The sequence below is a fragment of the Clavelina lepadiformis genome, chromosome 6 (assembly GCF_947623445.1).
Source record: "Clavelina lepadiformis chromosome 6, kaClaLepa1.1, whole genome shotgun sequence".
Lineage (NCBI taxonomy): Eukaryota > Metazoa > Chordata > Ascidiacea > Aplousobranchia > Clavelinidae > Clavelina > Clavelina lepadiformis.
In genome coordinates this window covers 17,405,950-17,430,918 of record NC_135245.1, presented here as the reverse complement: position 1 = coordinate 17,430,918, position 24,969 = coordinate 17,405,950, and the positions used below count along the sequence as shown (strand labels likewise).

At 35.2% G+C, this 24,969-nt stretch overlaps 5 protein-coding genes across 5 annotated transcripts; 2 read left to right on the top strand and 3 right to left on the bottom strand.

Moving 5' to 3' along the window:
* The first annotated feature begins 585 nt into the window (after window positions 1-585).
* On the top strand, window positions 586-7,612 carry LOC143463391 (cytochrome P450 10-like). Its single transcript, XM_076961859.1, has 13 exons — window positions 586-720; window positions 2,357-2,574; window positions 2,698-2,859; window positions 4,190-4,359; window positions 4,577-4,702; window positions 4,776-4,851; window positions 4,982-5,111; window positions 5,236-5,357; window positions 5,616-5,619; window positions 5,736-5,898; window positions 5,990-6,116; window positions 6,373-6,487; window positions 6,587-7,612. The coding sequence occupies exons 2-13, from the start codon at window positions 2,481-2,483 to the stop codon at window positions 6,789-6,791; spliced, it is 1,494 nt and encodes a 497-aa protein (XP_076817974.1). The 5' UTR covers window positions 586-720; window positions 2,357-2,480; the 3' UTR covers window positions 6,792-7,612.
* Window positions 7,613-7,903: 291 nt separating this feature from the next.
* LOC143461639 (lysophosphatidylcholine acyltransferase 2-like) lies at window positions 7,904-10,915 on the bottom strand. Its single transcript, XM_076959426.1, has one exon. The coding sequence runs from the start codon at window positions 10,909-10,911 to the stop codon at window positions 9,406-9,408; it is 1,506 nt and encodes a 501-aa protein (XP_076815541.1). The 5' UTR covers window positions 10,912-10,915; the 3' UTR covers window positions 7,904-9,405.
* A 54-nt stretch (window positions 10,916-10,969) lies between these two features.
* Window positions 10,970-14,368, bottom strand: LOC143461638 (lysophosphatidylcholine acyltransferase 2-like). Its single transcript, XM_076959425.1, has one exon. The coding sequence runs from the start codon at window positions 14,364-14,366 to the stop codon at window positions 12,765-12,767; it is 1,602 nt and encodes a 533-aa protein (XP_076815540.1). The 5' UTR covers window positions 14,367-14,368; the 3' UTR covers window positions 10,970-12,764.
* A 64-nt stretch (window positions 14,369-14,432) lies between these two features.
* On the bottom strand, window positions 14,433-17,200 carry LOC143461637 (nucleolar protein 56-like). The gene has a single exon (XM_076959424.1). It carries the CDS (start codon window positions 17,136-17,138, stop codon window positions 15,027-15,029), a length of 2,112 nt encoding a protein of 703 aa, XP_076815539.1. The 5' UTR covers window positions 17,139-17,200; the 3' UTR covers window positions 14,433-15,026.
* Window positions 17,201-21,004: 3,804 nt separating this feature from the next.
* On the top strand, window positions 21,005-22,458 carry LOC143462930 (uncharacterized). Its single transcript, XM_076961245.1, has 4 exons — window positions 21,005-21,562; window positions 21,719-21,896; window positions 22,017-22,141; window positions 22,276-22,458. Exons 1-4 carry the CDS (start codon window positions 21,033-21,035, stop codon window positions 22,355-22,357), a joined length of 915 nt encoding a protein of 304 aa, XP_076817360.1. The 5' UTR covers window positions 21,005-21,032; the 3' UTR covers window positions 22,358-22,458.
* Window positions 22,459-24,969: the final 2,511 nt, after the last annotated feature.

Below are 24,969 nucleotides of genomic sequence, written 5' to 3'. Positions count from 1 at the left end.
GCGACAGCAACACCAAGCGCCAATAAGAAGCAACAAAAAATCACGAAAAAAGTCATTTTGGAGCCAATCTTGCCTTTCGCGCCTGCAACATCGTGCTGTAATCATTGCTAGCGGCCAGCAAACAAACGACTGCAGAGGGAGTGCCGTGCTAGCGTCTGGCTAATGTTTAACTTTAACTTTGTGCTATATTGGTATCTCTTATCTTTACCCGTCTGTTTAGCGTTTACCTTTCTTTCTTTTATATAGGCCCCGGAGATTCACAAACTGGGGTCCGTGATGACTGCAGAGGGTGTCATGACTTGCCGTAGAGTCTGACTACGAGTTTGCTTGTCACAAATTGCTCCTAGAATTGATCAATTGTGTAGTAAAAAGCATCTTCATCCATCACATTGATGTTGTCAGTGTTGTTAATAAACATGATTTAGTGTTAATTATTGTTGGGTTTGTATTTAATTATCATTCCTCGTTGATTAAGCAGAAAAATTGATGCGACGTAAGATTGGAGTCTGAGAAAAAAAAGACTTACAACTGGGCTCCGTAGCCCAAAAAGTTTGGGAAACCCTGACATAGACTATCACTTCTATAGTAAGCTGGCTTAGGTGAGTTTATTGATTACGATCATTTTTTCCCAGAAAAGCTCTTGCGGAAGTAAACTGTTTTCGGGTCAAGGTTGTACAGAAGTGTACAACCAAATGACGTCACGATTTCAGTAGCCGGGGCCTAACATAGGGTTACCATATTTTCGTGGCCTAAAATCCGGACACTCTTTAGTGCCCACTAGCGGTTTTTAAAATGAACACATTGTCTGTCAATATGACGTCACAATAGCAATGCTTTGCCTATCCATTGTATAACCGAGTGGATTTTTGAACATAGTGTCGTGAATTCACTAGGCTTTTGGGCCATCTCTGATTTGACCTCTGGTCAGGCATACTATATTTTTGTGCTTAAAAAACGGGAAGCTTCAGAGCAACGAGCCTTATCAGACAAATGTGGTTCATATTTTACTAGGAGTGTGAAACTATTTTGGATTCCTATCGTCAGGGACAACTAAAGTAGTAAGACACCAAGAAAAACTAAAATAATGAATTATAAAACTTATTTTTATTTATTAAACAAAACTTTTCAGAACAGCATCAATAGAATATTGCGCAAGTACGCTAGTAACAACTTTTTCTGTTTTTGTGCGGCCACTACTAAACTTCTTCGCTATATTAGAATCAGGGAAAATATTTTTAAGTAAAACAGATGTACAGTCCATGGACAAAAAGCTATGATGATGCTTAACAGCGTGAAATACAAGAGTGCCTTCTGCGGCAGTGATTTCATCTTCGCATTTGCTTCCTGCTGTAACAAAATAATTTGTCATTTTCGTTGATGCAACAGCCCCTCTTACTGCTTTGCGATGTTTTTCCGATTCCAGATGTGTGTTTAAATCACCATTACCTTTGTGCACGACAGATATATAGGTTCCTGACGTGCAAACCAAGCATTCTGCCTCATAATCATTCCTGCCTTTTCTAAAACATGGATGTTTTTTTTGCATTTCGTTAGTGAATGCGCACTTTCGTTTAGAATTAGCCATTTGAAATAATATCTTTTTTTATTAACAATAAATACAACCCAACTAAAAATGCATAATCTAAAAAACAAAGTAGGCTAATTAGCCACCAGAATAACTGAACCAAATGGTTCCTGACATTTTAAGTAAATCACTAGGCTTCCTCCTCTTTGACATTTTAAGTAAATCTCTGATTATATGTGCGAAATCGCCTGCTTTTATAGACTGTTGGAATGTTCTAGTAATTTTCGCAGCATGTGATCTATATCTAACCAATTCTGATTCAGCACAACGGTCAATAAGTTCAAGAAAGTTCCAAAGCTCCAGAAAGTTCTAAGTGATAAACATCATTGATAAGGAAAACTCTCTGTTACATCATAATTCCGTACAACCTCGTAGTAAAAAAAATGCACACGGTACGAAATAACAATGTTCTGGATTGGCAGTGTGCACAGTACGATTGCAGATGCAGTAAAATGATACCAGCAAAGATAACGTCCAAGGCATTAATATCAAAGTAGTAAGTGAGATAATAGCCCATGGAACACCAAAAGACATGTACAATGTTTAAAGTTAAACATAATTTACAGCAGGTGTGTCCAACTCAGACACGTCGCGTGCCACGTGTTGGACACCCCTGATTTCAGGATTATTCCCGCAATTCTAATTCCCCCAAAACGCCCATCATAAAATTCCGGACATTTGAGCATTTTTTTAAATTCCTCCCGGACGCAAAATTTAACCCTACATTCCGGACATGTCCGGAATTTTCCGGACGGTATGGCAACCCTACGCCTAACATACAAATGCAACTAGTGGTTTGTGCACTTATTTACTAGACCTCTGTTTTCTTATAATCTGTGGTGAACTTGACGTTTAGAATTTACCGTTTTGGAAGAACTTAGCCAGGCTTTTAGTGATGCATAGAATTGTAAATCAGTTAGGCAAGGGCTCGTATAACGGAATAAATCGATTACCCGTGAGACGTGGGCAAACGGCGACTCATATCCAAGGTTAGTCTGAGTTTCATATTTATTTCTAATAACCTGATATCCTAGTATGGACCACTGGCGAAATCATATTTTAGTCTTACCTTAACAAAGTAACAGGTTGTTCAAATTGTACATTAAATGCAGATTTGGAACCAAAACCGTTTTCAGCCATTCCTGAGCCAAGGAAACTTCCTTTATTAGGAACAGCCTTTGATTATCGTAAATTTGAACCGAAGCAGTTTCACAAACGTGTTTTGAAGAGGCACCAAGAGCTAGGCCCCATCTACAAGGAAACTGTACTCCCTGGTAATTGAAGGTTTTTTCCACACCTTTCAAGTTATTGCAACAGTATTGTTGCAATGTATATTTTGTCTTTATATCCCAGTGAAATGTAACGCTTTGAATTCCCTCGAGATAGTTCGATATGGAGGAAAATGGCTTGGTTACAACCCTGGTACAATGTGATGTGATGCAGTGTGTCAAGAGCTTGTGATAATATTATAAAGTAATATACAGATTGTGTATGATTTACAATTCTCATCTTTGAATATCGAATCAGCGAAGCGTAACACTGCGTCATGATAACTTCCCGTTATAACTTGTGCTATCAAATTTCGTGTTGCCTTTTTCTTATGTATGCGTTAAGCTTGCATTAGAAACCTTTCAGTAGCTCTTATCAGTGATCAGTAACCAGTACCAGTAATATCATACAGTTGAAAATAGCAAAAGTCTACAAAGCTCAATGCTGTAAAATGAACTGTTGAATAGAATGCTGTTGATGTGCCAATGTTCTGTTCAAGTGTAATCGCTCAAAGAAGAATCAATATAATCAGTTTATACAATTATCATTCTTGTGCAAACTACTGTTGAATTCAATTATAAGAAGCACAGTGTCAAGTTAGACAACTTTGTTGTCAGCTTCACAAGACAATTAGCTTTTAGCTGAACAATTAAGTCTAAGGTTGATAAAGCCGACAACGACCTTATGAGACTCATATATCATAGAGCGCAATAAACAATTCAACAACCGAATATTGTAGTGAATTGGGTAAACCTTACAGGTTAGGGTACCATATACACCCATTCCATTACAAGCGTGAACCCCAATCTTCTGATTACGTTTGTAATGGAATGGGTGTATATGGTAAGCTTAACGCATACAAAAGAAAAAGGCAACACGAAATTTGATAGCGCAAGTTATAATGGGAAGTTATCATGACGCAGTGTTACGCTTTGCTGATTCGATATTCAAAGATGGGAATTGCAAATCTTACACAATCTGTATATTACTCTATAATATTATCACAAGCTTGTATATAATTTTTGTGTTTATTTATTACACATCGGTGTGTTCAGGGAAAGCAAATGACTACTTATTGGCCGTTAATAGTTGTGTTGAATTTTCACAAGTAAGTTTGCAGCTCAATAACAAACATGTGCATGTGCCGTTATGAATTCTCCTATAAGTGTATTATTTCAGTCTTGTTTGCATGCGTCATAAAATTCTTGGTCTCAAGCTACAATTTTATCATAACAGACTTTAGCAGGCCCTGTACTGTTACCAGGCACAGCGCTGTTAGCAACTCATTTTAATTTGGCCATTGTTAAAAATATGATAAAGTGTAATTGTTAATAGGTATGACACCAACAATCGTATTCACCAGTTCTTCAGATGATTTGCAAAAAATGTTAAAAATCCATGCTTCAATGCCTCAACGTGGTGAAATGAAATTTTTGAAGAAAGCTCGTGAAAGTTTTGGTTTCCATGGCGGGGTTGCTTCTGTTAATGGTGAAGAATGGTACAAGGTATCAGGAGATTTCTGGTTTTGATGTATACTGCCGATAAACTGAAAATTTATACCTACAGTGAATTTGTTGTAATAAAGCTTTCTTTGGGAGCAGCCAAATTTGGATTTTATCAATTGCAGACTGACAGCTGTTTATAACAATATACCATGGAAAAACTTTTGATTTTATATTCATTCGGTAAAAATTAATCAACACTTTTTTGCCTTAAACCTAGATGAGGAAACAGATTAATGAACATTTCCTCAACACCGAATCTGTCTGGACATATGCAAAGGAACACTATGAAGTCAGCAAAGACTTTGCAGATTTCATTCAAAACAACTTGAATGAGGAAAATGAGGTTTCATGCGGCTTATTGTTGGACACTTCAGCTTAATGTATTGTTTCTTGTACCGTTAATTTTTTTCGTGCAGGTTCCTGACTTTAGGTTGGCAATGCAACGATGGGCATTTGAAGCTGCCTGTGTTTTTGTTTTGGAGACTCGATGTGGTCAGTAATATTTAAGTAAACTTTGAATCCTATTATAGTGAGAATGTGAGTTTTGCTAGTCATTGACTGATGCTTAATATATACGTGACTTTTTAGGCTAAGCATTAAACAATTTCTGAATTATAATTAGGTACATTGTCTGGTGAAGTTACTGAAAACGTAAAAGTAATTATTGATTCAACATCTGATATTCTTGTTGGATTTGTACCTTTGTTTTTTGGTTTACCACTTTGGAAGTATTTTCCACCAAAGATTTTAAGGTACGATGGTTTATAACATGTGTATTATTCATTTACATTACATGAATGCAAAATAACACGAACATTACTTCAGATAGATATGGCAATCGTTGTAATGAGCCTTAACTGTCATCTTATTTTCAAGGCTTTCCAAAAGGCAATATCTTATCAAATGCTTGCTCTTCGAAGACATCGAGAAAACTTGCTCAATGAAAAGAACGCCAGTGATCTACCAAGGCTGGCGAAAGCTTTGCATGAAAGTCCCCTAACAGCAGAGTAAATGCTATCTAATAACAACAATAAATTTGTGTTGGGTTGATTAATCAGCATGAAAAATCGAAAGCATTGTTAATTTTGGCATTAGCATTGTTAAGATATCTTTCAAGATCTAAATACATGTTTATTCCGTTATTACACCAAGCCCTTTATAATTTGTTGGTATGAGTAGAATGTAAAAGGCTAGTATTTGTTTATAACAGAATTTGTAAACAAAGTCTTATAGTTTTATTAATCATAATTTTTTAGTGTTGTCGGCAACAGATTTTGTAGAAACTTTTAAATCGTCTTAACACTAACATAAATACTGTATTACCATACTACATAACATTAAGGCAAAGTCATCTGTTTTCAAATTTTCATTTGCAGACAGCAAGAATCAATTCTTGCAGATTTTTTGGGTGGTGGCATTGTGACAACACAGCATGCTGCTGCTTTTGCACTGTATTGTCTCGCTAACAATCCAGAAAAGCAAGAAGTTCTCCGAAAAGAAATTAAGGAATTTAAAAAAAAAGACAATATTAGTGGGAAGGTAGTTTTAATTCTAAGGTTGTCAGCCAATTTCTTATTTTTTCAATGCTTATAATCTGTGACAAGGTTATTTATTGTCAACTTTTTAATAGACACTGCAAGGACTCAAATATCTTCATGCTTGCGTTCGGGAAACACAAAGGTTATTTCCTTTAACCTTAGGCTTCAGTAGAATTATTCCTAAGGATCTTATATTATCTGGATACCTTGTGCCAAAAGGTTAGACTTTTATGTAAGAACAACTTCTAAATTTAACACCATCGATATTTAAAAAAGTTTCTCTAAATTACAATATATAATCACAAGTTAAATTAACATATTTTAACACCTGTATCACAGTCGTAACAACACAAACGAAATTAACACACTGTAATTGTTAACTGTAACTTATAAAAAGATTTGAACGCAATTAAATCTTCCAAGTATTGAATATGCTTACACAAGCTGCTTAATTGCGTTAGTTCATAAATTGCAGATACTTTGGTACTTAATGTTGGAAATATCATGAACAATCGTGATGAGCGATTTTTCAAAGATCCGGATGAATTTCTCCCAGAGAGGTGGTTAACTTCACGAGAGCCGAGTTCCAGGTAAATATTAAATTGAGTCAAGTTGCAATTTCCCAAAAATTCCTTTCAAAACTCAAATTATTGAGTTCAAAGATTTTCAAATCTACTGCATTTGATCAGATTTGCAATGAGTGGGTCATTTGGGCAGGGTCCCAGAATGTGTCCTGGGCGTCGTTTTGCAATGCAAGAGCTCAACTGTCTTTTGGTCGCGTTGCTTGACAAATTTCACATTGAATATCATCATAAACCATTCGAACTGGAATTTCAAGCATTGTTTGCGCCATCTGAAGACCCACAGTTCACTTTTATTCCATTGGAGAAGTGATTTTTCAAAGCTTGCATGTATGTAGGCTACATTAGAAATGTAAGTTATGTGAATTTACTTAATTATCTAAATTTTTTGTTTACTTTTAACAATCTTCAAACGGTTTTAATGTAAGATTTTTCCTTTTTCAAGTTTTACTACGCTGACAGTATTACGCAATAATTATTTTTTCCAACGATGCAAACATTTTTGGCACGTATAATAATAATCTCGGCAATCTACAAATGTTGTTGTTCTAGTTTTGCAAGTTGGCAGTGTACATTTCATTTAGCACTTGTTAGTTTTCCTAGTTTTTCAAGCACTTTTATTCCAATGGAGAAGTGAGTTTTCAAAGCTTGCGTGTATGAAGGCTTCATCAGAAATGTAAATGTGTAAAGTAAAATATTTACAAATTTTCTTGGTTTACTTTTAATGTACGAATTTTCTTTTTTCAAGTTTTACTATGCTGACAGAATTATGCAAGGTGTTTAGTTTTGTTAATTATTCCAAAGATGCAAACTTTTTTGTCATTTACTTATAATAATCTCAGTAATATAAAAATATTGTTGTGCTAGTTTTGCAAGTTGTACTTGTTTGCAAATATAAATTGTTGTTATGCATTAGGGTGACTATACTTTGGCACTTGTTTTAAATGTTTTTACTTTTTTTGATAGAATATGCTACTTTCTGTAAACTGATTTGAATTGCTTGATCTTTGCATTTTGTCGCATCAAAAATGGGTAATGAACGTAATCAGTTTGCAAGTCGGGAATTAGAAACAAAACAAAGGGATCCATTTAATTACATAGTGATGATACTTGTAAATACAATATGGATGACAACTTCAGTGTTTCTTTTTGCACGGTCGGTCAACGACTACGGACATAAAACGCAGTGGCTTTAATGTTTTTAACAATTAAGAGCTGCCTTTAGCAATTGCTTGTAAAAAAGTGTCTGCAATCTTGTTGGTATTCTTTGCCGAAATCTGTGTACATGCACCACTTGGGCAGCTCAGAATCGATTTCTAACATAACAAGCTAAAACTGTTTACTAAGAATGTGCAGGATAAAATAGTTTGTTATCATACTGGGAGTCTTGTCATTTCCTGTGACGTCATTATACTATACATAACACTTCATAATGTTCTCAGTGTATTAGTCTATGGTTATCATTTCGTGATGAATACCATCCATCAGGTAAAAAAACAATGACAAAATACGACAAAGAATAAGGTATCATAAGGTAACAAATAAAAAATGCATAATATTACTATTGCAAGAAACATCACAAAAGCTGGACACAGCAACGTGGTATAGCCAACACATAAAGACATACAGTGCGCTAAAAAATGCTTGATAAACATTAATAAATTAATAAGTAACTGTATGTGATTAATAATGAGACAAATTGTACAATGAGGTTATTTGTATAATGCATAACTGAAACTAATAATCAAAAAAATTTGCTTAAACTGTTGTTACCAAGAAAAATTGAGTTATCTTACACGTGTTATAATAACATGATACTAAATTTTCCTGTGCAGTAATATGTCAACCTATACACAAAAATTTAAAAATTTTTTTAACAAGTCATAATAGCTTTATTATGTCATTGATAGAAGTAAAACTTCTTTAGGCCCCTTGAAAAGTAAATAAAATCTATAGTATATCAAAAAACAAAGCACTGTATGAAGGCAAATAAAACTTTACGATTGAAACATATATTTAAAATACAATAAAATCATTGAAATATAGAATTGTTAAATGACTACCATTTCAAAATCAACTCAAAAATCAGTATGCAAGATAATCATAAGATAAAAGTGTATGCTTCTTAACTGTAAAGAGTTAAAGAACGAATAATTCCCACCTTACCAAGTAGCAAAAATGTATGTAGGCGTTTACCTTACAGCAAAATATTTTGAATCCTTGATTACTTTAATCTCTCTAGCAAGAATTAGACAATGCAAAAAGTGTAACTGGATACGCTATTTTTGAAGAAAGATAATAATAAAACATCAGTAACCAAAAAAAAAAATTAGAAAAGCACAAAACACTGATGGAAATCAACGCATAAACTGATAATACAGTAGAAGCCAGTTAGCGAACTCACGGATAATAAAACTCGCTGTCTATTACACCGGTACCATGGGATGAAATTTTTATACGAAATTATGCCGGTTGTTAAATCTTAATTCCACTTTAAAATCTACTTGTATTCTAACATGAAGAAACAATTGCATTTTTAACATACAATGACAGCAGCATATACCAATCTCATGTTTTGTTTATATTTCACTTAGATCAAACTTGTCTATAAACATGCCATAAATAATTTTTACAAAGCCATGTCACTATGCTGTTTCTTTATTATAAATCATAAAGTTGATAATGATAGAAATTGCAATTCTACCCATTTTTTGTTTTGTATTTTCTGTGTGTTTGCTTATTAAAGTTAAAATCAACTTGGATTAATTAGGCGAAATCTACTGTATCAAAAAGCTATATTTGCATAACTTTGAAAGAAACTATACAAAAAAGAAAAAAATGTTTCAAAAATAAATTTTCAAAATAAGCTTGTTCTATAACTAAGCATACCAGCATGTATGTAGTGTGTCGATATGTACCTTAAACACTTATTGTAAGCTAAGCTGCAAGTTATTACCAGCAACTAGCTTTTTTCTCTGATAAAGCAGGAAGAGAAATAGATACATCGGGTTTTCTTGCAAAAATTGAAAAAAGGTTTCTTTTGGAACTGCTACATCATCCATATTAAGCTGTTGACAAACTTTCTGTGACAAAATTAGAAGCTCTTCACCAAAATCATGCTTGTCACCACCGTGGTCAGTTGAAGTGACCAGTAATTTGTTGAGCAAAGTGTGGCAAGATTCCAAATTTTGGTTGCTAGCTAGTTTCTCACGAATAGAAGCACTGCCAATGACAAATTCACGAAAACTCAGTATTCCTTTTTGATTTACATCAAGTTCACTAAAAAGAGCATTCACGATTTGTTCATTACAACTAAAATACTTGTTGAAGTCATCTGCGTCAGCAAATCCATCTTGACGAGGCAGAGAAATCTGCGAAAACTCTTCTAATCTCTTCATGGCTTCGTCAAGGTTCAGTTTGTATTTAGTTTTAACATAATGAAATTGTACGATGGCCGCTTCCATGGGAAAATGAAGTTTCTTTGCTTTTCTCATTAGCAATCTGTCTTCATATGTATGGTCGGAACAGGGCACTCTAAGCTTTTTGGCCAGTTGATCTCGTACATTGTTGGCATAAAGCTTCGGGTCTTTGATTTCTTCAGCTGTTGGCTTATAAACAGGAAGATATTCAACCTCCATATGGCTTTGGAATTGGCATAACGTTAACCAGATTAAGTAAAATGCAGTTGGGCCACACTCAGTCCATGTAAAGCTGTCAAGGCTGCTTTTGTATCGAATAATCATCGGCTGTACAGGTGTCCCGGCTAAAAAAGCGCCCAGCTTAAAGCGTATCATATGTTTCTTGTTTGAGCAGGTGCCTTCCGGAAAGACAGTAAGCTGAGGCCATTTCTTGCCCTCCTTGGCACGTTTGAGAATAATGTCGACTGTTTGTTGAGTTGACATAGCTTCATTTCTATGAACTAGAACTGGCTGAATCGCCCTCAACAACGTACGAAATATTGGTATTTTGAAATTTTCATATTTAGACAAAGCGCTGGGAAAAGGAGACGTGGCAAACAGAACAAGTATGTCCCAAAGTGATGAATGTGGTGTTGCTATGAGCACAGGGGCTTCTTCAACGCTGGCTCGTTTACCTTTCACAGTAAAACTAAAACCAATCAAAAATATAATCAATTTTCCACAATATTGCAGAAACTGGTATAAAGCACGTCGAACTGGGCCAGCAGGTGATGAAGTATTCGGTGATGTACCGACTGTGAAAAGTAACGCCAAAAACCAACTGAAAAAGAAGACTGATAAACCCAGAACCAACCGAACGGGAAAAATGGTTAATGTCATAAAAAAAATCTGACATTTCTGTGCTTTAGTAAGTTGAAGTCTGTGAACAAAGGGATTGCATTCCTTAACAGATTCATTTACAGACTTCTTGCCATTGTTTTGATTAACAGATGATCCATTTAAATGTGTTGACATGTCACACAAAAAGTCTTTACAGTGATCAAGGAACTTATTAAATTCTTAACTAATTCAACTAAATTTTATTTGGCAAACAAAAATTGTTAAACTGCCGTCATTGCCAGCAAATGTAAATATATACTTAATTAACAAATAATCATGAATACACAAAACATATCCCTGACCCCTATGAATGTAGATACACCTTTTGTATTCACTACATACGCTAGCTGCTGGAGTGTCAGCTCACTAGTATCTGATGAAACCACATTTTTGAATTTCAAATAAACATGTTTCCATAAAATAGAATCATAAAATATGCCACTAGTTAGCACACAAAATAAGGAGTTACTTGACAATATACAATTATACATGTTGTCATTATCTAATGCTTTCATAGACTGATTAAAGTTTCTAGCAAGTGCTCATGTTCTCAAGTATTAGACATTACCTACATTATAAAACAATTTCAAAAGTGCATGCGAAACCTAATACAAACACATTCAGGCAAAAATATTTGAAAAGAACGTCAGATAAAATTCTTCCTGCAGGCACCCTAGACATTTAATAACTACCCATATTTTTTCCTTGGAAAATTACCTCAAGGCAGATATTGATTCGACAGAAACAATTTATATAAAACACAGCCAAGAAATTCTATTCTAATTTTACCTAAATTATTTTACACTGTTATTTTTAGGTTGTATGTACATCACTTTCAAAGCAAATCACTAAATCATGGATAAAACAACTTCATTGGCCTAATACAGAGTTTATTTTTCTTAACCTACACAATGTAGTTTATAAACTCAGCACAGTATACTGCAACTGCAAAAGCTTAATTGCAGTTTTGCTGAATATAAACAGAAATCAGCATACCCAGCACTTAAACCTTCTTGTCAGCAGAATGTTGGCGCTTATTCAAGTGCATCACACATGCTGGCACCAGAGAAATGTATGCAAAGAACACGTTGCAACAGTTCAATTTACGATAACTGATCCAGTTACAGTGGCGTTAACCAAACATGTTACATAGGAGAGTTATATAACCCACTATACAAACACGTGGCCAAGGCAAGTGAGTGTTACACAACATGACACATGGCATGTTTACACCGAATGGAATACATGGCAATAAAACTTTTAGGTACAGTATATACGAAACATGAAGAACCCTCAAACAACATTTAAACAATTACTACAAATAACAATAATCACACCAATATAGCAATAACACGTAAGGTTAAAATTACAGATAATTTCATACTGCAAACATATCTAAATATATTTAAATACATGAAACTATAAGATTTTACTATTGCCGCCTATTTTTGTGTGACATGGTGCTGTTTATTTACTGAGCAAATGGCATTATTACAAGATAAGCATGAGGTTTCAATAACTGTACCAACGCAGAAATTTAAGGTGGGAACAATCTGTGAAGCCAGACAGGCAGAAAACAAGATGCTACGTCTTGTGCAGAATCAGAACTTGTGCAAGAAAAAATCTGTGCATATTGAGTGTCAATTTTGAATTTATCAATGAATAAATTGTTCAAATTTTCATTCTAACTTTTGTCATTTATAAAAATCATATCATGGTTAAAACTTGTGTAAAGTATGAAAAACTTTAGAAACGTTAAGAACTTAGGCAATATGATAAAATATACAGCAAGATGAATACTTGAATGAAATCAAAACTACAATCAAATAACAAAAAAAGTCAATAAAATTCTTTGTCCTTAGTATATTAATGAATAAAATTAAAACGCAAAATATTCTTATAAACAAAATTTTCTAAGACTCAAGTAAAAATATTTAGATTTTATGTACCCTGAGCCAGATAAAAGCAAAACCCAGAGTTGACGTATTTTAATCAACCAAACTATCATCAACTTTATTTGACTTCTGAAGACGATTTCGTGGTGAATTCACATGTTGATTAGTTGTAGAAGATAACATGTTGTCGGAAATTTCATTCTCTATCTTATCTTCGCCCATATCTTTGTACCAGACAAACAACTTTGCATACTCAGGCCTTGCTTTAACAAAAGCATAAAACTCTTCATAAGCAACCCTGTCAGGGCATGACTTTTTGATATCGTTGAATATGTCTTTACCATTTATTTCATCTCCGAAAGTAGAGAACAGAACGTGGTTAAATTCTTCCTTAGAGATGGTGCCGTTTTGATCACTATCGAAGACCTTAAACGCCAATCGGACTGTGTCTTCAGTAACAGCAGGTTGTGACACCAATGACAGACCAATTACATATTCACGAAAGTCAATGACACCTGACTGGTTACGGTCATACAAGTCAAACATTTCCTGCAATGCTGGAGTGATAGGTACGTTGAGAAACCTGGCAAAATCATCAATAGATATCCTACCATCTGAACGCTCACAAGCAATTTGTGCAAATTCGGCGAGCCTGTTCTGAACACTGTCAATGTCCATCCCAAGTTTCCTGCTTAGTTTACTAAACTCCACCAAACCAGATTCCATCGGTAGATTTAAGTGGGCTGCATGTCGCATTAGTCTGCAATCTTCAAACGTATGATCAGTGCAAGGTACATTAAGTACTTCGGCCATCACTCTTTTGACATTGTTGGCGTAAAGCTTGGGATTCTCTTTCTCTGTCCGGTTGGGAACGTAAACTGGCAAATAAGTGACCCGGACCTTTAGCTGAAACTGACACAGTGTCAACCAGAGAAGAGTGAAACCTCCAGGACCAGACATCGTCCACGTCACTGTGTCAATATCATTCAAGTACTCAATAGCAACTGGTTGCACAGGAACAGCCGGTATAAAAGACCCTGCTTTAAATGTGATCAGCGATTTTCTGTTAGTACAAGTGCCTTCAGGAAAAACTAAAACTTGCGGCCATTTTCCCTTGACGCTTGATCGGCGTTTCAATTCGTCGATGGCTTTCCTCCTTGAATCAGGGTCTTTTCTTGAAACATAGACAGGTTGCATTGTTTGGATTAGCCTTCCAAACAAGGGCGTTTCATAGTTTTCAATCCGTGACACAGAAGATGGCAGCGGTTCGGTAACAAAAGCAATGAAAACATCAAAAAATGTAGAATGAGGAGCAACGACCATAATAGGTGCCTCCTCTGCCATTGCCCTTTTACCCCTTACTTCTATGTTATGCAATCCGACAAAAAACAGCCCTATTCTCCCCATAAGTCGAAGACTATTGCACAAGGCGGCACGAACTTGTCCAACTGGCTCTGATACATGGACTTTCATTCCAATTGTAATTATTCGTGCAAATATCCACATGATAAATAGGGAGAAAAAAAACATAAAAATTCGAATCGGTGCAATTGTAACAGACATTATAGCAACTTGTATTTTTTGTGCTGTTGTTAGTTTTATTTTGTGTATGAATGGATTGACATCGGGTTCCATAAACGACTTCTGCCTTGGAAAGTCTTTCATTCTTACTTGCTGCTCAGATTCATCAGACATAGTCAAGGGCTTGGTGGAGCTTATGCTTAACCAAGTAAAGTTTAGTTTTATTACAACCCTATGCCCCTGTATCGAATATGACACAAGAAGCGATTAGCATGTTTAAAAATTCACCATAAAATAGCACCAGTGTATGAAATACTTCACACAAAATATTCAGCTGCAACCTTTTTAAGACATACATACCGGTAATTTACAGGTCAAAAGAATCATATACCAATCAAAAATTATTCAGGAAACAAATATGACATGATGGCAGTATGAACACTTCATATATTGTCATTAAATTTAACAGAAATCCTACACACTAGATTGGAAAACTTGTGTTGGCAAAAGAGTACAGAAAGTAACAACACGCTTGTTAAATGGCGCAGTGTAAGTAAAAATTTTCATACATACTTGATCTACAATTTACTTATCAACTTGAAATTTAAAACACTTTTTAAGGGTCCAATCCAATCTAAGGTTATACAAACTAAGCAGCTACGCATCACTCATAAAATTATGAAACATTCAAGTAAATAAGCAGCCTTATTATCAGAATTGCAGTCGAAATCATCACTATGTTCAGTATTTGCAAAGTACATTGGCAGTGTAGTTTTCTTAAGTTTCAATAATCCAATGCTATCTTAATGTCAAATGGTTTTGATAAATTTAAGTTTAGGCAACAATCTTTTTTTTCTTCTTTGTTTTTACAGCATTCACATTTTCTTCCGCTCCTTTTTCGGACACTGCAGATTCATTCAAGGACTTCCTCTTCTTCTTCTTTTTGGCTTTGGTCTCAACATCACCATTTTCATTAATAACCGATGTATTGATGTCTTCTTCCTTTGGTTTCTTCTCCTCATTATTCACATCATCATTCCCAGCGGCCTGCGAGGCATCATTTTTCTTCTTTTTCTTCTTCTTTGTAGCACTTGCTTCCACTTCAAGCTGTTCAGCATTTTCACTCAGGATGGATTTATCTTTTTTCTTCTTCTTTTTTGGTGTTTCCGTAGTTACAGGAGTACTTTCTGGTTCAGCAACAGACTCATTTATTTCCTCTGATTGCTGATCTTTCTTTTTTTTCTTCTTTTTCTTTTCAGATTTCGGCTCTTCACTTTGAATGATTGATGATTGTTTTTCTCCAGAAATAACCATCTTTTCTTCTTCCAGCTCAGCTTCAGCACTACCATCTCCTACCGCATCACTGACTATAGACTTCTTTTTTTTCTTCTTCTTTTCGGATTTTGGCGCATCATCTTCCATTACAACTTCAGACTGATTCAGAGAAACTTCTCTTTTTTTCTTCTTCTTTTTATCACTCTTTGGAGTCTTGGTTTCCACTGGTGCCGCTTCCTCGTCCGCTTTTGTTTTTTTCACTTCTGGTTCGTCATTCAACACTTCTGGTTCTGTCTTACGTTTCTTCTTCTTTTTCTTTTTCATCGATTCGTCTAAATTTATAGCATCGTGCTCTTCCTTCTGAGCTTCAACAAATGCACTCGCTTCCAGGACTGCCTCCTTCATGACATCAGCATTTTTCCTGGGAGCTTCTCCACTTTCGTAAAACTTCAGTCGTTCTTCAACTTGATCTCGAAGTTTTTGTCCAAACACCGTATTCGGATGTTCAGTGAAGCAGTCAATGCGAGATGCAATTGAACATTTGTTGGCCAGATATCTAGATATTCTACCTTTGTTTTTGGATCCTGCTCTGCCGATAAACGTAGAGTGAAATATCAGCCCATATTTTGGAGTATTGCCACGAGACTTAAGAGCTCTAAACAAAGCTTTTTCAGCACCGAGAATCTGAACTGTGGAAGCAGGATATTTGGCTAAGCTTGTAAGACTTCCAGCATGAGAAATCAGTCTTGCTCCCACCACATCGCCAATGAGGGTAGAAAGATTTGGTGCAACTGATTGCATTCTTTTGTGAAGATACTCTACCAAACTCTTTCTGTAATCGGTCAATGAAATCACGCGACTGCAGAAAGATTCAATATTGATCAGATCAATGGGAGAGACATCCATACCCATGGACATTTTAGAAGCAGACAAAATAGCTTGAGCCTTTGATGAATCCATTATTACTTCTTCCAGTTTTGCCTCAATATCTTCCGGCAAACTTTTGCGATTACCCAAAAGCTTTGCCAGCTTACAGTACATGTAGTTGTCACTGCATACTTTGGAAAGCTCTGGAAAGTGGTAGGAATACCATTCCTTCACTCTCATGGAAAATGTGTTGATGTCTTTGTCAAGCTGATCCAAAAGAGCAATGCTTTGGATAATCATGTTATCAGCTCTGTTGACGTTAAACTTCACCTTTGCACGTGAATAGCTGTGACTTAAACCCAATTGTGCTTTTGCTTCAGCCTGCATTGTCAAACCTTTTACCATGTTTGGAAAATGAACACGAAGCCCTCTCAAGATTTCAGCAACTACTTCAATATTTGAGCATTTTATACCCGTTTCTTCTTGGATGGTCGCCGAAATGCGTGTGTCTCCGATTCCAAGCTGCACATTACCTTTCTTGTTTTTGGGCACATTTGTTTGCAAAAATAATTTCAAATCATCATGCAAAATTCCCTCAGACACAGCGTTGATGTTATCCAATGCATTTGTGGATGACTTGAATGGTGAAAATGCAACCAATTTCACTGTACTGGCAAACAATGAGAAATCAGTTATTGCCTTTTCAACAGTAGGCAAGAGAGCTCCAATATCTTCAACTTCTTGAACGTGAAAAAGTGCATATCCAGAAGCATGTTCATAAAGAACATACAGTTGAGATGTCATACTAAACTATGGTCTTAATCACCCTCAAAACTCTGCAAAAAATTAAACATAAAGCATAGGCCATTATAATAAAACAAAAAACAACAGCAGTTGGCAAATGAACAAAAATGGTGGGTCTCTTATCTTTCTGCGCTGAAGGCCCAAATAGGAAGGCACTATAAGGTAATAGGAATTATATACGTATAAGACTTGTCAATGTGCATACAGAATTTCATACGCAAGCTAAATTACACTGATGAAACAAGGTTAATTTAGCTGCTTGTGTCATAGGAATATTTTCACGGACCTGTTTCGGAACCAACACATTTTAATTTTGCGTCACCAAATTTTTACATCACTTGTTTACGGTGTGAGTTGTTACTTGTTCTAGATAGACTGCATTTTAATTACCCAATTACACACTGTTTGTTCACACCGCTTTTGTAGGTTAATTTAGTCCAATGTGTGTGTCAACTTCTGTTTTTATTCGCGCTGTGCATTGTCTTATTCGTAAGTATGCTCGTCAGGTTTTCTTATGTTTGCTCACGTACTGCCGCATTTCATTACCTATTTACATGTGCATATATTCTTAGTCTATTTCTTATGACGTCTTACATCGCTACCCCTAGGGCCTAATTGGTAATTAGCGTCCCACCATTATTTTTTCATTGCGTGGCAAAGATGGAATCTGTGTTTTTTGTGTTGCGTTTGGTTGGGAAGTGCTAAGCTGAGTTGATTCATTCTAGGTTGTGATTTAATGGAAGACGGTTATATTTATCGAAGAGATGCGAATAACTTTGTTTTCTTTTGGCTCACGCAGAAGTCAAGAAAAGGAATGCTCATAAAAGTTAGAAGAGATAAGTTGGCTAAGTGACTAGCCGTCAAAAGCAGGAAGTTTCCTGGCTAAAGAAAATCTTGGTTACATTTGAACCATTATTTTTTTAACACAAATAAAAAACCAAGCTTAAATTATTGTTTCTGAACAATTTCTTCCTGAAATATACCTTGATTTCTATTCTGGCTGATACATTGCCTAGTTTGATAGGTAAGTATATTATGCAGCAGAACAACCGATTAAAAATTGGCTGTTTGTTTGGGAGAAGTCACCCACGCAATTAGATGAAGATTAGTTCTACATGCACAAAATTCATTTGTTTAAAGAAAAAAGGTATTCACAAAATTTCACGGGTAATATTTTTTCTAATCGTTGTAATAAGTAAGATTACAAATGTTGCCAGATTTATTTCGAAACTATAGTACCAGTATGCTGTATGCACATAAATGGTCTACGTTTGGAAACCAGGTTGCTAGTTTGAGTCCCTGTATGGAAAGTTTGTATATGATGCACTGAAGATCTCCGATGTGGCAGAGGATCAAATATCGTTACGCCGCTGGCGTAAATACCAGCTTTGAGCCTTGCTGGTATGGTGTCAAAAAATCACACAAGAAACAAGCATACAAAGATTAAAAGTGCAAGCCAACAGCTTTCGAATCGGCTCCATTCATTGAACTAATCATTAAACTAAGCCTAATTGCAGCTCAAACTAATTAAAGTATTACCGTTGGCGTGGCATAAAACATAAACCATTAAATTTTCTTGGCATTGACCTCCTTATGCTAAAATGCAAGCTTTCCATACAGGACATTAAAACCAGACTGGCCTAACTGGAAATTACAACAACTTTTAACAAGAAATCATGCATGCAGAGATGGAAATTTAAGCGTAATGGCGAACACTGAAGCCTTAATTCATTGTTTATTTATTATAAATTGGCGTTTCAATACCCAGCTTTTGTTTGTTTGTTATAAATCGGTGTGAAGATAAAAAAATTTAACATACACTTTGATGAATCTTGTGTGTGCAGCTACCACGCTTCCCACTATGGTCAGCCTGCCTGCCTACTGCAGTACTGGAAGATTTTAATGATGCACTGTATAAAGTTGACTTCTGCTTTAGTTTTCTGGCGCATAAATGCCATTTTTCCCAATATTTGCGAGGCATGGCGCATATTTCGGCATTACATTTATTGGCGCACTGAAAACAAACTTTCCAATAGGGAGACCTGAAACTGGATGACTGGGCTTGCCTAACCCATTTTGGGGCATGTTTCTTCACTCGCACCTCTTGTGTTAATAATAACCATCGTACGGCCATTAATAAAACGCTTACCTTGGCTTATTTTATTGCAGTGAAAACAAACAACGTTCCAAACTTCAGATCGAGCAGTCTTCAACAACCCGACCCAACACGTGCCCGATAAATTCTGCCGAAAATAATAAATGTCCAAGTACAGGGATTTTTTAAATGGCGGCTGCGTGCCATTGCGGATAAACTCAAATTTCAATACAGTAAATTATTTTGCTTTCAAAACAATACTGGAACGCCCATTTCAAAAGGGTACTTGTTATGTTTAATAATGTGAACAATAGTTGTAAAACTCAAAGTGTACTAGATTAATGAAAATAATTGTTTTTCTGTTAATTTGCGTAAAACTTTGTCAATGAGTGGTGAATCAGGAAGTGCCTCCATGTGTGACCGAAAATGAATGAAAGAAAGAAAAAGAATGTTTCAAAAACGCCTAAAACTTACTCGCTTGCCGCTACAACATAAAACTTCAACATGCATCACAAGTTATTGCAGTGATAATTTTTTATCGTAATCTGTAACTTATCATACGAACTAAAATGGAAGAAAGTTTAGCAAAGTTTTGTTATCGGATCAACCTGAAAGTTGTTGTTTTAGAAACATATATTTTACACTACAAGGCATCTTCAGTTTTTATAAAAGATAAACAGTAAAATGTTATTACCGCTATACTATTTTAATTTTAAAATGTAATGAAGTACTTTTTCAGGATTTCCATGTAGTCAAACTGGAATTGGTGATTCATATACTAGTATTCTCTAAAAAATTAGCAAAATTTTCAAATCAATCATAAATAATGTTCTTTTATATTTTTTTTTCTGATTTTTGTGACAATGTTAACCTGCTATCTTATAGCGCAGTTGTATAATCAACATCTCGCATCTTTTATGTTAAGCTATAAGGTTGTGTAACTTTTACTTATATATAGGATGTCTATGCTAACCTAATATTTTTTATTCCACGCAACTAATGGTGAAAAATAATCGATGCGATATGTTAGCGAATGAGTGACTACAAAAGCGAGTAACACACAGAGATTTCACTCGAGCAAATTTAATGGTTGTTTGATTTAATAAAAGTTCGTTTAGAGACCCCCTTCATTTTGTTGAACAAATGTAAACCCGCTTCACCTACTCTTTGTATGTTATAGCCTATTCAGCCTAACTTAAAAATGGCTGATCAACATAAAAAGCGTAATCTATCAATTGCAGCTTAGCCTTAAAATAACCTTTGCTCTGGAATTTAGGCTAACGTTTTAATAGATTTAAATTGTTTTCAAAATCTGGTAGGAAGCACCACAATAAAATAGTTATGAAATATCCTTGTACCAGTAAGTTATAGTTTCATTACAAGCTGCGTAAAGGGCTTGGTAATAGTTGAAATTAAGCAGAACGTTAAGGAATGTTTGTGATTTATTGATTTTTAAACCACTTCTGATTTAGTTTAAATTCTAAGTAGAAAATAAATAAATGCATTTACCAAATTGTATTAGAAACTTTAATTTCAAGCCTTAAGTAACGCTTTTTCGGGCATTTTAAGAAGATTTTAATGGTTTTCATTTAATTAAAATTAAGTGACTTAAAGCAGTTAAATTTGTTTCAAAACAAATTTGTTTTGAGACGAAGTCAAACGCTTTCTAAATAGGCCTAATCTATTTCAAACGTCTCTTGTATCCCAGTTTATAAGAATATATTCTTTGACAATATCAAGCGGGAGAGCTTACGTTCAGGTGGCAGTGACAAAAACCTAAAGACGCGTACAACAGGCAAATGAAATCGACTGCGATCATGAAACCTACTTTGGTCAAAGACAACCAACCTTACCACGCAGCAGTAGGAAGTGAAGTAGACGGTAGAAGGTTTCAGAATTACTTTTGTGAGGTCACATCTGAGAGTGAATTCAAAGAAAGCGCCTCTCGTAAAAAAGTGCACTTTACTCCGCCGTCATCCCCTGTACTTTTCGAGGAAAGAGTTGTGACAAATAAGAACCAATCTATGTTAAATCAAGAACACACTCGTTGCCTGGGCGTCATATTTTCAATATTTTCTGTCTCCGTTGCCATAGCTGCTGTCACTGGCTGTGTTTTCCTATACTACAATATGAAGGAAAACCAATCGCAAATCTCAGCATTAAGAAAAGAACTTCTTGGGTCCTCAAAATTTCATTCCAAAAGAGAGGGGTTTTCTGGCTGGATTAATTACATTCAAGAGAAAACTTTTCAAATGAATAGTGAAATAGAGAAAATGAAAGCTTGGGCAAACGTGTCAACTTGTTTGAAAGGCCACGATTTTACAAAAGGGTAAGTTTTCTGAATATTACGGTTATCACGATCTTCAGTTAAATGTACGGCGAAAAATATTAGCCTTAAGAAAAAAGATATAGGCTATATTGGCCTGAATAGACCTACATTTCTCCAGTTAGAGTGGTCTGTAATTAAGTTTTTTGTCATGAACAGAAACTTCTGTTACCGGCTGCTTCGCTTCAAAGTTAGTTTTAACCAAGCAGAAGCTTTTTGTCACCGGAGAGGTGGCCATCTTGCATTCGCAGAAAACAACAAAATATGGAATGCCACACTTTTCTTCTTATGGGATAGTGGACTTTCAAATCAGGAATTGTGGACAGGAGTTCGAAAAGTTGCTTTTTGCTCGTTTTATCTATGTTTTAGCTTGTTTCTTTATAGAAATGTTTCAGCTCGACTGGACTAAATACAACAAACTGAGGCAAAAGAGCCTTGCTATATGTTTCTTTGTTAGGATCAATGGGGAATTTGGCGTTATACGACCGGAAAAAGAGCTTCATTTACCAAATGGCATCTGGGAAACATATTTGATGATGGCGACAACTGCGCAATTATTAGAGCTAATGCGGATTACTCAAAGTACAAATAAGTAGGCCATAATATTAATCTCAATCATAATAGAGCAAATTTTTGTCAAGCATTATTGGATGAGTTCGGAGTTTGATCCCATGCCAAGTCTTTTCAGTTTAAATTGATTTGATATTTTTTCACAGAGCTGCAATGTACGACAGGAATTGTGAGGTTAATTCAGCAACAACTCCGAAGCCATTTTTGTGCAGATTCCGCATTAGATGAACTTATCTCAGATTTTTATCTTTTCACAATTAGGCTTATTGTCTTTTATTGTAACATCTGCAGTCAGTCTGAACTTATTTTAATAGCTTGATTTATTACTATCTTGTTCATTAAATAGTTTTGCATCTTGAGACAAGATGCGTTCGTCTATAGATTATGTTACCAGAAAATACATAAATGGGTCGTAAATGTTGCAAATACACTTGACATATTAAAGAGCTTGTTGGTCATTGCCACAGTTTTGAATTTGCTTTCACATACAGATTTTCGAAGTTTGATGCTTATACGCTTATACGCTTATACGCTTAATGTAAAGACGTACGATTGATGTAATGGAGTGTGTAGTCTAGGTTGATCAAATGATCACTTAAAGTTCGATTGATATAGTCGTAAGTTAGTACACATACCCTATACGTTATGCACCCTGGGGCTACTGTTAGAGATAGGGATGTGCCGCGAGGAAGAATATCATGAAGGTCGACACGAACGAATTCCGAATCTATTCGTATTAGAACCAAACAATAAAATTTCATCCAAAATTTGTCAAGTCTTGCTTGTAACATGATGTAATTGATAAACAAATCGCTTTATTTCGAAAAATAGTGTTTAAAAAACGATTGAAAAAGCAAAATCGTTAGGCAAACGACCTTCATTATAAGTACTGCTGACTCTAGTTTAGCTTTGTCGGGAAACTAGATCATCATTTTTAACAAAAGGCAGTAAATTTATAAGTAATATTGTATTCGGGTTCGCCATTGTTGGTATTCGTGTTCGCCCGAATAAAGGCGATATTCGGTGAATCTATTCGGGTTTGGGTTCGTATCGGCCCATCCCTAGTTATAGACATAAGCTTAAGATAATTTGAAAACTAGCAGCCGTTTTCTCTCCAAATTGCTACTACTTGGAAGATTCAAGATAAAGTTCAACTTATAACTTTCACTTACCCCTAAAGATATTTATCTTAGGAAAATTTGTGTAGGCTAACCTAAAACGCCCAATTCGGAAGACAGGGTTACAAGTCAGTTAGTTTCGTTCGGAAGGCGCCATGCTGTATAGGGTCTGTCGGCTTAATTGCAGTCAAACTCTGTCGGTCGTCTGACTTTGCAACAAAATTCTACAAAAACCAAAAAATTACAAAAAAAGATTTATACTTCGTCAAAACGTCGTTTCTAGCTAAAGTAGAACTGGACTTATAACGCAACAAACACAGGCATGTCGAGGGCTGACCTCAGGCAGACCGTCAATTCCAAAATCCATTTTTTGTCTAATAATAATTGAAATACTGTCAAAACTCAACAAAAACTTGCTTTTTTCACTGAAATTTCTCCTGCGTTTTTCTCATTCTTTTTCCTTTAAGTCCTTATAGTTTCAGCGACTTATTTTCACTATTTTTCAAGATATTTTTAATTTATTTCAACCTCCTCAGGGTTTGAGCAAAGCCTCGGTATGCAGACATAGGCCTACACTACAGTATTTCCATGTAAAACTGAGGCACTCACTGCAAGTTGCATAAAATGTAGTCTAGGCCTACGTTTGCTTTTATTTCAAGTTACATAAAAAAATTTTTTAAAGAATTTAGTGCATACGCAAAGCATGACATGAGTCAGACCTAATTTTTATTTTTTTGCAATATTTATTTTACTTAAAAAAATTTATGGGGACGATTCCTTAATAAAATAATGAATGTAAAAAACTATTCTGCAAAATTAACTAGGAACTTTTATAAGATTTTCCGTATGCAAAAAATATTTAATACTCTCCTGTCGTTTAGCGACAACAACATGTAAAGGCGACAAGCGACTTAAAGAAAAGGATTGCGATGTATCGCCATATGATAGTCTATTTCCTATAATTTTTTTACTCTGCCGCATTATTTACGTCCTTTTTTGTTATTTAGCGCTGATTACTTTATTTTCTAATTCCGTAATCGCCCTTACAGTTTCACGTTCATTCAGCAGTTCATTTTTTCATTCAGACGAAATACAAGGCGAGTCCATGTCGGATCCGTCGGACCGCGATGATACAGACGACGGACGTCTATATCTGAATCTACATGATGTTGAAGACTGTGTGAACATTCCGGCATTGCACTTGCTCGGAATAGCGGCCAAGAGATCAAACGAAAGAATTTAAATTAAACAAGAAGATGAAATTTTAAAGTAAAATAGCCCGGCCGCCACAGAAGCAACAAGCACTTTTATCAAAAATTAATTCTGTACCTTATTGATGGTCTTATTTTGTTCTTATTCGGTGCGAAAAGGTCTAATTTCAATATTTAAAACTTTGCCTTTTATAAAAATTATAAATCAATATAATACAAAAATATATTATGTCTATATTTTTATATTATTTTTTTATTTTATTTTGATATATTATTTAACTCTTAATATTACTATTATTTATTATTATTCTACTACCATACATCTCTTCCCTCCATTCTTTATATTGTATCTATGGATTTACTTGATCGCTGGAACAAAAATCATGACCGCGAATTGCTGCCATTGCTGGAGATGCTGGATTGCTGGCCGCATAGGAGTTTTAGCCAGACCGGAAAAGAGCCGAGCTACCACAAAAAAAATAGAAGGTTGCACATATCTACAATGTACGTG

Coding starts and splice junctions, on each gene's coding strand:
- LOC143463391 (XM_076961859.1), top strand. CDS start 2,481: ATGCATAGAATTGTAAATCAGTTAGGCAAGGGCTCGTATAACGGAATA. Junction 5,112..5,235: donor TTTCCACCAAAGATTTTAAG/GTACGATGGTTT, acceptor CTTATTTTCAAG/GCTTTCCAAAAGGCAATATC. Junction 6,117..6,372: donor TGGATACCTTGTGCCAAAAG/GTTAGACTTTTA, acceptor CATAAATTGCAG/ATACTTTGGTACTTAATGTT.
- LOC143461639 (XM_076959426.1), bottom strand. CDS start 10,911: ATGTCAACACATTTAAATGGATCATCTGTTAATCAAAACAATGGCAAG.
- LOC143461638 (XM_076959425.1), bottom strand. CDS start 14,366: ATGTCTGATGAATCTGAGCAGCAAGTAAGAATGAAAGACTTTCCAAGG.
- LOC143461637 (XM_076959424.1), bottom strand. CDS start 17,138: ATGACATCTCAACTGTATGTTCTTTATGAACATGCTTCTGGATATGCA.
- LOC143462930 (XM_076961245.1), top strand. CDS start 21,033: ATGAAATCGACTGCGATCATGAAACCTACTTTGGTCAAAGACAACCAA. Junction 21,563..21,718: donor GGCCACGATTTTACAAAAGG/GTAAGTTTTCTG, acceptor TGTCATGAACAG/AAACTTCTGTTACCGGCTGC. Junction 22,142..22,275: donor GCTAATGCGGATTACTCAAA/GTACAAATAAGT, acceptor ATTTTTTCACAG/AGCTGCAATGTACGACAGGA.